Source organism: Physella acuta, unplaced genomic scaffold, assembly GCF_028476545.2.
Source record: "Physella acuta isolate Inbredline_101_S28 unplaced genomic scaffold, ASM2847654v3 ptg000187l, whole genome shotgun sequence".
Lineage (NCBI taxonomy): Eukaryota > Metazoa > Mollusca > Gastropoda > Physidae > Physella > Physella acuta.
In genome coordinates, this window is record NW_026731706.1 from 401,002 (window position 1) to 412,627 (window position 11,626).

At 38.3% G+C, this 11,626-nt stretch overlaps 1 protein-coding gene across 1 annotated transcript; it reads right to left on the reverse strand.

The window, feature by feature from the left end:
- Positions 1 to 7,934: 7,934 nt before the first annotated feature.
- LOC131936802 (uncharacterized) lies at positions 7,935 to 11,096 on the reverse strand. The gene is made up of 3 exons (XM_059293881.1): positions 10,896 to 11,096; positions 10,304 to 10,417; positions 7,935 to 8,300 (listed from the first exon to the last, which is right to left on the reverse strand). The coding sequence occupies exons 1-3, from the start codon at positions 11,094 to 11,096 to the stop codon at positions 7,983 to 7,985; spliced, it is 633 nt and encodes a 210-aa protein (XP_059149864.1). The 3' UTR covers positions 7,935 to 7,982.
- Between the last annotated feature and the right edge of the window lie 530 nt (positions 11,097 to 11,626).

Here is an 11,626-nt window from a genome sequence, read left to right on the forward strand (position 1 = left end):
TTTTATTCGCTTCTGCAAAAGTTCAAGTGCCCACCCCCAGAAAAATATCTGAAAGAAACACTGTCTGCGCGAGTGAGGTTTATCGGCCAAAAGTAGGAAACGATGTAACGAGTTTACATTATAGACATAAAAATGACGATTTTGGATAAAAATCCGTTTTCAATGTCATTTTTCGTTTCCGGTTAAATTTTATTTAGGTGGTGATTTTGGTTTTGGCTTTAGTTTAGAGAAAAGAGACAGCACTATCAACCTAGCGCCCGTTGTATCCTTCCTCAACGGGCCATTTTTCTCGTCTGTATATACCGGTCTAGTATGAATTTCCACTCAAATATTTCCAATGGTTATTTCTTTATACTAGTTCAGACCCGCCCACCTCTGTCGAATTCAAACCATCTATAAGCCAAAGTACCACTCCCCTTCTATAAACAAGCAATTTTTATTTAGTAAAGAGACAACTGTACCACTGCCAAATATTCAAACCAAATCAATATGAACTTATATAGTGATGAATGAAGGGGATCGCTTTGTGGGGTGTTAAAGCTCATGGTTGCTAAACTGAAAAGTTCAGAGTTCGAATCCGGGTCCAAATCAATAGAAGGTTTCTGACTACTAAGGGTTCCTAACTTACGTTAGGGAAAGTAAACTCGGTTGAATATCTATCTATATATATAATTCTCTTCTTCGAGCCGTTAGAAAACAAGCTGCAAGCGCGCCTTTGCAGTCCCCTCTCTTTCTCTCTATCGATACCCCCACCCCCACCCCCACCCCCACCCCCACCCCTACATGGTCTGGTGAGTTGTAGTTCACTCTAAATGTTTACATTTTACAATCATAGAGCTGGGTTTGGTGACGGCTATTAGGGGCAGATAATTTAGTTTGAAACGATTTTAAACTTAGAGGAGATAACTAAGAGGGCGCTGCTTTTACGGGGGGGGGGGGGGGGGGGGGGGGGGGGTTAGTGTTTTAAAGCAAATATTTTCAGTGACTGCATTGGTACTGTCGAATCCACAAATTATGAATTACTGAAAAGTAGAAAAAAACAACAACTAAATAGCGGCGTACGATATGCCGCGGGTCAGCTCGTAGTAATAAACACACTATCACTTCATTTTTCGAGATCACAGAAACAACATTGTATTTGTTTATTTTCTATTTTAATATTTTTTTTTAAAAATTATAAAAAATATAATCAAAAATGTATTTAAATATAAAGAAAGTTATAGAACCTTAAAGTTAACATGATGAAAAAAAAATTTAAAAAATGAAAACGTCGTGAATCTAACCTATTTAAATAAATAAAAGTGTATGAAACCAACAAAAAAGTATTGAAATTTCTTCTAATAATCAATAAGCAGTACAAATGGTGTAACCTAAAACAAAAATTTTTATGTAAATAAAATAAACGTGTCTACAAATACTGCATCCAACACCTGTTGTCAGGTGTATCGATTGACTCACTGGTTATGTTTTGAACGATTGTTAAGTTTAAAGCATGATATTTTAAAAGCCTTTGATAATTTGGAAAAACGTTAATAAATAAATAAAATACAAGAAGACTTTTGTTGTGTTTTTAGTGTTTGTGTGAACGTGTATCTCAAAAAGGTGTAGAATTTAAAAATTAAAAATTAAAATTAAAAAATAAAAATTAAATTAAAATTAAAATAAATATAAATTTTAAAAAAAAAAAAAAAAAAAAAAAATTAAACTAATTAAAAAAATGCAAATAAAAAACTCATTAAAAACAAACAAACTATTTAAAATCCCCCTCCCCGGTGAGTAATATGTATCTAGGTCACTAACCCGATGTTCATTACGTAACTAGGTCACTAACCCGGTGGTCATTACGTACCTAGGTCATCGATGGTCATTACGTCACAAGGTCACCTCCTCACCCACCCCAGAGGTCACTAGGTCAGTAGGACACACACGGCTCCTACGCCTGCTCCTGCTCCACCACGGCTCCTGAGCCTCCACCACCACCATACTACCCAAAGGGGACCTGATATTCTACTATCAAACAGGCTTAAGGTAGAGCCTAACTCTGCAATATAGACCCGTTTCCTCCTTTTGGCCGCTATACCTATACCTATATATATATATATATATATATATATATATATATATATATATATATATATATATATATATATATATATATATAAATAAATAAATAAATAAATAAATAAATAAATAAATAAATAAATAAATAAATAAATTATATATATATATATATATATATATATATATATATATATATATATATATATATATATATATATATATATATATATATATATATATATATATATATATATATATATATATATATAAATGTTACGGTCAAAGCCCGAAGTGCGGCCAAAGCGCAGATTGGCCAGCCAATCCGCACATTGGCCGGCTCTCTTGGCCAAAGCCCGAAAAACTTAGCACTAAAATCGTTTTTCGTACATTGGCCGGCCAATGCGCGCACTGGCCGGGACGCACTGGCCAAAGTCCGAAGCGCTTAAACTTGACAGCGTATTTTGTACATTGGCCGGCCAATGCGCGCACTGGCCAGGATGTCCTGGCCAATGTTCTATCTAGATTAAGTTGTGGTCGCATTTTCATTATTCTGGGTGCGTTTTCATTGAGAGTAACGTATTGTTTAGCTATTGTTTGTATAGCATTCTATATGCAAGGCGACATGGATCAAAAGGGCCGTCAGACCATGAGACAGACATAGCAGATGGCTGTCAAAAGAAAAAAATGTAAATCCATGTTAGTTTCCATATATGGGCTCTCGATAAAATAGTTACTGAGGAAGATCTTGAGAACATTGAACAAGAAATGGAGGTTGCCATAAATGCAACGACATCATCAGCTAACACATCTACTGCCGTGGCGGAACGCCCAGACCAGTTGCGTGACAATAATGTGGCCAACAGATTCTGTATAGTTTGTGAAAAACATTGTAGTGCAGCTCATTCTTTTAGATCCTGTGGCAACGATGTCCATGCTATTTGTGGAATACCCAATGAAGCAGACGAAGGGTACGGAGGGAACATTACCTGCAGATTGTGTCACAACAAACAAGATATCATGGAACACAGATCAGCAGCTCATACTGGCTTGCAAACTCAAGGTGCTAAGATGCTTAAAACATCAAATACAAAATTTAAAGATAGTGAAGTGGGTGACAATGTACGCATCCGTTTTCCAGATGTTGACAGAGGTCACGGTGATCCCCGAAGCGTGATTGCAGTTGTCATGAGCGTCGAGGGCGGTTTCTACAAATATTAGGAACGGAACATGGTGTTCTAAAACAACTGTATGCTAGATGTGAGTTTTCAATTCTTCACGAAAAACTGCTCTTATTGTCGTCAGTTGACACTGAGGAAAATTCACTACGAACCATCGCATCTTCACAATCATTGACTGGGGGCCAATGCCACACTCGCTGCAATTGCACAACTAAGTGCACAACAAATCGCTGCAAGTGTAAAAATAACAAGCTGCTATATAATTCTAAATGCCATAAAAGTTCAACTTGTTGTAACAAATGATGATATTGATAGATTGAGACTATAGTACAATAAAAAATTTGAATGTTTCTGTCATTTACTTTAATTAATAATCAATAAAGACTTAATTTCATGATCCTTACGGCATAAAAAAAAACCAAAATCTGCTCATGATCTTCTAATTCGGACTTTGGACGGTAGTCCCTAACCAGAACATCTTCTGATTAAGACTTTGGCCGGTCCACCATGGTCAGTCTGCGGATTGGCCGGCCAAAGGCCGAAATCAAGCAAGGCTTCGACTTTGACCGACCTATGGGAGGCGATTGGCCGGCCAAAGGCCGAAATCAAGCAAGGCTTCGACTTTGACCGACCTATGGGAGGCGATTGGCCGGCCAAAGGCCGAAATCAAGCAAGGCTTCGACTTTGACCGACCTATGGGAGGCGATATTGGCCAATGTGCGGATTGGCCGGCCAATCCTAGCATTGGCCGACTTCGGGCTTTGACCGCAACATATATAAACAAAACAAACAGAACTCAACGAAACAAAACACCCAATCTCGGACCGCCGTCCATACACCACATAAATGTGACACAGAAACTCTTCAACACACAGGCCTCGACATTCCAGCAGAATGTCCCTCCCTGTTCACACACCACATTCACGAACAAAAAAAAAAAACAATACTACGCACAAGAAAATAGTCCCTAATACAATAATAAGTAACATTCAGGACTTAAAGCAAAGTGGAGCCACACTCCTTAAACAATGTTTGCATAAATAACATCAAAATATAAACAAGACAAAGCAATTATAAACCATTTTAAAATCCTAATCATATCAGCGCCAGAATAGCGGACTACTTAACTAGAAACCACAACAATCCCGAGGAACACAAAAAGACATTCACCTTTTTGTAATAAAATAATTAAATTAACTCCCCAGCCCCTTATATATACATATATATATATATATATATATATATATATATATATATATATATATATATATATATATATATATATATATATATATATATATATATATATATATATATATATATATATATATATATATATATATATTATACTATACATGCACACATAATAACAGATAAATGTTTTGGAGTTTATAAGCTAATGTCTAACTTCTTGCTATAAAAACAGATGTTTACCTCTCCCGCGTTTTACCCAATGTTCTTATTTTTTTCTTCTTGCTAAGATATTAAATCACTTTTGACAGTTATGTAATCCATACCAAAAAATCTGCAGGAAATTCAATGACATGCCAAAAAATTAGGACAATAAAGTTGTTTAAATTGTTTGTTGATGACCAATAGTTAATATAAAAGTCAAGCGTTTTATGTGTATTTAAAAAAGAGACTGTACCGTTAGTTACTTAGTAAGCGCAGAATTTTAGACAAATTTTAATATCAACAAAACACGAGTAATTAATTAAAAGTTAAAACAAATAGAAAAATATAGCTTTTGGACTTAGCTCGAATCGTGAATTAACACTGGTTACGAATCGTGAAAACCCACTCTATGTTTATGGATATCCAAAAGAAATAATTCTCAAATGTAATCACTGACGCTCAGTGTAGGGTGGATCTTTGGGGGGGGGGGTGGCTGCTGGTGGGGCGAACTAAAGGATAGCTGCGTAATTAAATCTATGCATTGGGTTGCCAACCCTAAGAATAAAATCTCCCAAGTTCGAGTACTACTTTACTACTACGTTACTGGATCTCTGACCGAAGATGGTTTGTGTTTGTAGAGCGCCCAGGTATTACATTACAGGCCATGATCGCGGTCTCACAAGAGAAGGTTCGTGACTATAATTAGGGAGAAAACGACGTGACAGTTAGCTACACCTTATTTATGAGTTTCCCGACGGCATCTTCAGGACAACTTTACAATAAAGCGAACTCAAAACAGTATGGACTTCAAAATTTGTTTAGAATCCATACAATATTTTAAACCAAAATCATTATGCTCCTAACTAGTGTAAAGGAAATCCTACAATAAAATAAACCGGGAGTGATCTCCCATAAACTTTCTCGAATATTCTTATATAAAATAACAGGGGATAGGAACTCGGGCTATAGACATGATTTTTAATCCATTTTAAATACTTAAAGGAGGATTAGTACTTTATAAATTTTCATGCGTTTTTTTGAGAAATCGGAAATAGCGTAAATTAGTACTTCCTGTCAACGAAAATTATTCAAAATTTGACAGACGTTAGAGAATTAGATCTTTTACTTACATGTGAAATGTCATTTATCTATCTGAAATAGTACTAAAGTTATAGGCTTTTGAAAAATTCAAAGTAGAAAAAGTACCACTTCTGGTTATCGGAAATCGCTCAAAAGTTGATACGGATCTAAGATTTTGATAAAATACTTATATATGAAATTTCATCAACCTAGCTGTAACGGTACTCAAGTTATCGTGTTTACACACACACACACACACACACACACACACAGACACACAGACAGACAGACACACAGACATTCGGACAAGATTGCAAAATTATGTTTTTCCGTATCAGTGAGAGGTAAAGCGTCGAGATTTGTAAAAATCTCGATTATTTTTTTGCACGATTACAATACTTTCTCTATACTTCGTATATACGAGAAAGTAAAAATGTGCGTTTATTAATGACTACCATATCATTGCCCTTCAACGATGCCCATTCCTCCATAAAAGTTGTGCGACGCGGACAATTCGATTACTATATTATGTCAGCACCATTGGGAACTATTGTATATAACAATTTGAATGAATTCGGTAAATTAATAATTATGTTTGGGAACGCATGAATCTTTAAGATGACACTACATAACAACACTTTTACTTTCTTCCAAAAAAAATAAATAATAAATCACCCTGTTGGATGCCACCCCCCCCCCCCCACCCCCCGATGTGGACCCCGCCCGGCCCTATGCCCGCCAGTGAATGTTAATTTTGTTATACCAAGACAAGTAGGCCTACATATACGACACCTACCTACAACAAGAAAGTCAGGACTAGCGTTCACTAACTGTTTACTACAGGCATCCAGTCTGTTCACTACAAAACTTCACATCGGCCCGCATACAATAGGGTATCTGATTATGGGGTTTCCAAATTTTCCTCCCTGCTCTGGTCGGGCGCTAATTCGAGTCCACCCATCCCCAGTCACCTAAGGTCAAATGCGAGGCGACCGTACCCTTCACACAGGGAGATGTGTGACACTATAATTTACGGCCTGTCCCGGGGCCTCAGTTACATCAATCAACAACGTCGGCATTCGACCATTTAGTTTTTCACAAGTGAATTCAGCAACAATTGTTTAAGTTTACAAACTAATTCAGATAACAGTGGCGGTGCTGAAGCGCGGGGCCCCTCCAAGCGCGGGGCCTGGGGCGGCCGCCCCGTTCGCCACCCCCAAACGCCGGCTCTGCTCCCCCCCTCCCCCCCACCTTCTCTCCCCACCAACTACTTCAACAAACTTTTGAATACAATTAAATATAAAAATTAACGAGGCTCCACGTAGCATCTTCCACTGCATTTGCAATTAATGTTTCACGTTATGGTTACACTTTTGTTATCTTTTGATTACTCACCCCCCCCCCCCCCCCCGCGAAAAAAGTATTATTTGAAACCCATCTGCAATATGCAGCCTTGCTTGTAAGGTTTCATTAACTGTCGAATTTAATTGTATGAAATTAAACCTTCAAAGTAATGGCATCTAAGTTGTATGATTTGTGACTGTGAATATTTTAATTATAATGACCGCTTGCTCGGTTTTATAAATTGTGATCTTCAATATCTCAAGAATGCCTATAATGATTGCTATATTAAAAAATGTGAATATTTGTCTGAAGTTTGAAGTGTAATGATCGTTCTTTTTTTAAATGCCTATAGTCTAGTCGTTATTTGTATTACAAAGGGTCTTTCTGCTTTAAATAAATTAAAACAATATTTTACGGTAAATCTTTCTAAAGTTAACAAGATGATCACACAACTACAAAAAACACTTTAAATTTTTAATGGCTCATTATTGTAACAATAATTATTTTATAACAAATACATGTAATACATTTTTATACAGCCAATATTGATATGTTTATCAATACAATAATTAATATCCACACCACACAAATCTGCCAGAAAATAACACAATCAGATTTGTAAACTTCAATAAAATAAATAATATTGAACAACACTTTCGAAGTAATACAGGATATATTAATACATTAATTAAATGCAATGGTAATGAACTTTTGATAACAACCTTTGAGTGGTAATTGCATAATTGCATTCGAAAGTTTTAAAAATACGGCATGGTTAACAACACATCTCTCATGATCCACATTCTTTATGTACATATAATCTATGATAGGAAATATTTCAAGTTGTATATCTTCTACATTTGCAGGCTTCAAGGATATTTAATGTTTAACTCAACCAAATGTGAACTGCGCAACATGTTATCATCAAGAGAAAGAACCAGAACTCATGGTGTCCTTCATCAAAGTTAGGACGGTGGCAGTGAACGCCCTTTTGACGGCGGACCGCTGGTTCTGGATGGGGATTTCTGGCGTGGTGACGTGCTGCGTCACAAAGTTGTAGATGGCGTCGTTCGTGACGTCAGGTTGAACCAGTTGTTTCAGGCAGGATGATGTCATCTGTAGATTGGATGTTATGTTTTGAATGTCTTGGCAGGCAGCTGCGCCGTAGCTGGGGTCACTGACCTGTGACTTGATGTAATAGGCGTAGGCGGAGAGCTGGGTCAGACGGTAGAGCCGGGAGTACTGGGGAGGGTAAACAGGTGAATTGTTACAGGTGGGTTGTTACAAGTGGGTGGGTTGTTACATGTGGTTGGGTTGTTACAGGTGGGTTGTTACAGGTGGGTTGTTACAGGTGGGTTGTTACAGGTGGGTTGTTACAGGTAGGTTGTTACAGGTGGGTTGTTACAGGTGGGTTGTTACAGGTGGGTTGTTACAGGTGGGTTGTTACAGGTAGGTTGTTACAGGTGGGTTGTTACAGGTAGGTTGTTACAGGTGGGTTGTTACAGATGGGTTGTTACAGGTGGGTTGTTACAGGTGGTTGGGTTGTTACAGGTGGGTTGTTACAGGTGGGTTGTTACAGGTGGGTTGTTACAGGTGGGTTGTTACAGGTGGGTTGTTACAGGTAGGTTGTTACAGGTGGGTTGTTACAGGTGGGTTGTTACAGGTGGGTTGTTACAGGTGGGTTGTTACAGGTAGGTTGTTACAGGTGGGTTGTTACAGATGGGTTGTTACAGGTGGGTTGTTACAGGTGGTTGGGTTGTTACAGGTGGGTTGTTACAGGTGGGTTGTTACAGGTGGGTTGTTACAGGTGGGTTGTTACAGGTGGGTTGTTACAGGTGGGTTGTTACAGGTGGGTTGTTACAGGTGGGTTGTTACTGGTGGGTTGTTACAGGTGGGTTGTTACAGGTGGGTTGTTACAGGTGGTTGGGTTGTTACAGGTGGGTTGTTACAGGTGGGTTGTTACAGATGGGTTGTTACAGGTGGGTTGTTACAGATGGGTTGTTACAGGTGGGTTGTTACAGGTGGTTGGGTTGTTACAGGTGGGTTGTTACAGGTGGGTTGTTACAGGTGGATTGTTACATGTGGGTTGTTACAGGTGGGTTGTTAGACGTGGGTTGTTACATGTGGGTTGTTACAGGTGGGTTGTTAGAGGTGGGTTGTTACAGGTGGGTTGTTACAGGTGGGTTGTTATAGGTGGGTTGTTACAGGTGGGTTGTTACAGGTGGGTTGTTACAGGTGGGTTGTTACAGGTGGGTTGTTACAGGTGGGTTGTTACAGGTGGGTTGTTACAGGTGGGTTGTTACAGGTGGGTTGTTACATGTGGGTGGGTTGTTACAGGTGGATTGTTACATGTGGGTTGTTACAGGTGGTTGGGTTGTTACAGGTGGGTTGTTACAGGTGGGTTGTTACAGGTGGGTTGTTACAGGTGGGTTGTTACAGGTGGGTTGTTACAGGTGGGTTGTTACAGGTGGGTTGTTACAGGTGGGTTGTTACAGGTGGGTTGTTACAGGTGGGTTGTTACAGGTGGTTGGGTTGTTACAGGTGGGTTGTTACAGGTGGGTTGTTACAGGTGGGTTGTTACAGGTGGGTTGTTACAGGTGGGTTGTTACAGGTGGGTTGTTACAGGTGGGTTGTTACTGGTGGGTTGTTACAGGTGGGTTGTTACAGGTGGGTTGTTACAGGTGGTTGGGTTGTTACAGGTGGGTTGTTACAGGTGGGTTGTTACAGGTGGGTTGTTACAGGTGGGTTGTTACAGGTGGGTTGTTACTGGTGGGTTGTTACAGGTGGGTTGTTACAGGTGGGTTGTTACAGGTGGGTTGTTACAGGTGGATTGTTACATGTGGGTTGTTACAGGTGGGTTGTTAGACGTGGGTTGTTACATGTGGGTTGTTACAGGTGGGTTGTTAGAGGTGGGTTGTTACAGGTGGGTTGTTACAGGTGGGTTGTTATAGGTGGGTTGTTACAGGTGGGTTGTTACAGGTGGGTTGTTACAGGTGGGTTGTTACAGGTGGGTTGTTACAGGTGGGTTGTTACAGGTGGGTTGTTACAGGTGGGTTGTTACAGGTGGGTTGTTACATGTGGGTGGGTTGTTACAGGTGGATTGTTACATGTGGGTTGTTACAGGTAGGTTTTTGGTAACTTATTTGCAAGTCTAATTCTTTAATTAAAATTCAGAAAAGTAATTGTTTAATTATTAATCAAAAGAAGTTGTTAGTAAATCAAAAAGAATGGTACACAAAACACACCTGGGTGGTTGTGAACTCTGGAAATTCTTGCTGTGAAATATTTAACGAACCACTGGCAGATTTGTAAATTTTGGCTTTCAACCCGGCGTCCATCCATGTGATCCATGAAGTATACTGGGGAGGAAAGTTATCAGTTGGTATAATAGTGGGGATATACTGCTGTTATAATAGTGGGGATATACTGCTGTTATAATAGTGGGGATATACTGCTGTTATAATAGTAGGGGATATACTGCTGTTATAATAGTGGGGATATACTGCTGTTATAATAGTGGTGATATACTGCTATTATAATAGTGGGGATATACTGCTGTTATAATAGTGGTGATATACTGCTGTTATAATAGTTGGGATATACTGCTGTTATAATAGTGTACATTTAGTGGAAATATAAAATAAACAGATGTTATGATAGTGAACATATAAAAGCAGTTATTGTGAGTGTGAACATTTTACGCCAGACAACAAAATGTATCGATTTGTTCAACAAAAAGTGACTTACCTCATTTAGAAAGTTATCGATTGTTCTTACCTTATTTAGAAAGCTATCGATTAGACTTACCTTATTTAGAAAGTTATCGATTAGACTTACCTTATTGAGAAAGTTATCGATTAGTCCCAGCAGCCTTGACTTCAGTATCCGATAATTTTCCTCAAGGACGGGTTCCTGACTGACGTCACGGGCCGCGCGTACATCTGCGGTCATTCCATCCGATACGTCACTTCCGGTCCTGCCGTTCTCCATACTGGACGACAGGGCAAGGGCGGCAACTTGTGGGCCAACAGACGACATGTTTGCTGTTTCTCTGTCTGTCGATTGTTGGATTATGCTCTGTTTGTGATTGTGTTCTACCTTTGAATATGTTCTACCTGTGCATAAAATGTCACGTTAATTTGTGTTCTAGAAAATTCTTATCGCGTTAAAATACATCTTATCGTCGTGATCTGTTTGGTAAACATGTTTACATGTAATACTTAAATGTGTTGGAGGAAACCAAGTTCGAGATAATAATTAAGAATGAAGTAGAAATTTCATCCAAATTATTATGTCATATTATAACTTTAATAAAAGTTTGATAAAGATTTTGTTGAAAGCTAAACTAACGTGAGCACGATTCGTTTTAGTACCGCTACATTTTTTTCCAATCAAATTTTTAACAAATAGACCTAAAGATTTAAATAATTAAACTACTATACTATAGAAGTTTACATTCTACTAGGACTTAATTAATAACACAAATAACAATTATTTGGTTATTCTTACTTGAATAAGCCTTGAAAATATAAACTATAATTATCATCAATTGAAAGTCAGCACTGTTG

Bases quoted from the DNA above. Each gene is read 5' to 3' on its own strand.
- LOC131936802 (XM_059293881.1), bottom strand. From the start codon at position 11,096: ATGTCGTCTGTTGGCCCACAAGTTGCCGCCCTTGCCCTGTCGTCCAGT. The intron at 10,418-10,895 runs GTAAGTCTAATC...TTTCCTCCCCAG, and splicing joins TCGATAACTTTCTCAATAAG to TATACTTCATGGATCACATG. The intron at 8,301-10,303 runs GTGTGTTTTGTG...TACCCTCCCCAG, and splicing joins CAGAGTTCACAACCACCCAG to TACTCCCGGCTCTACCGTCT.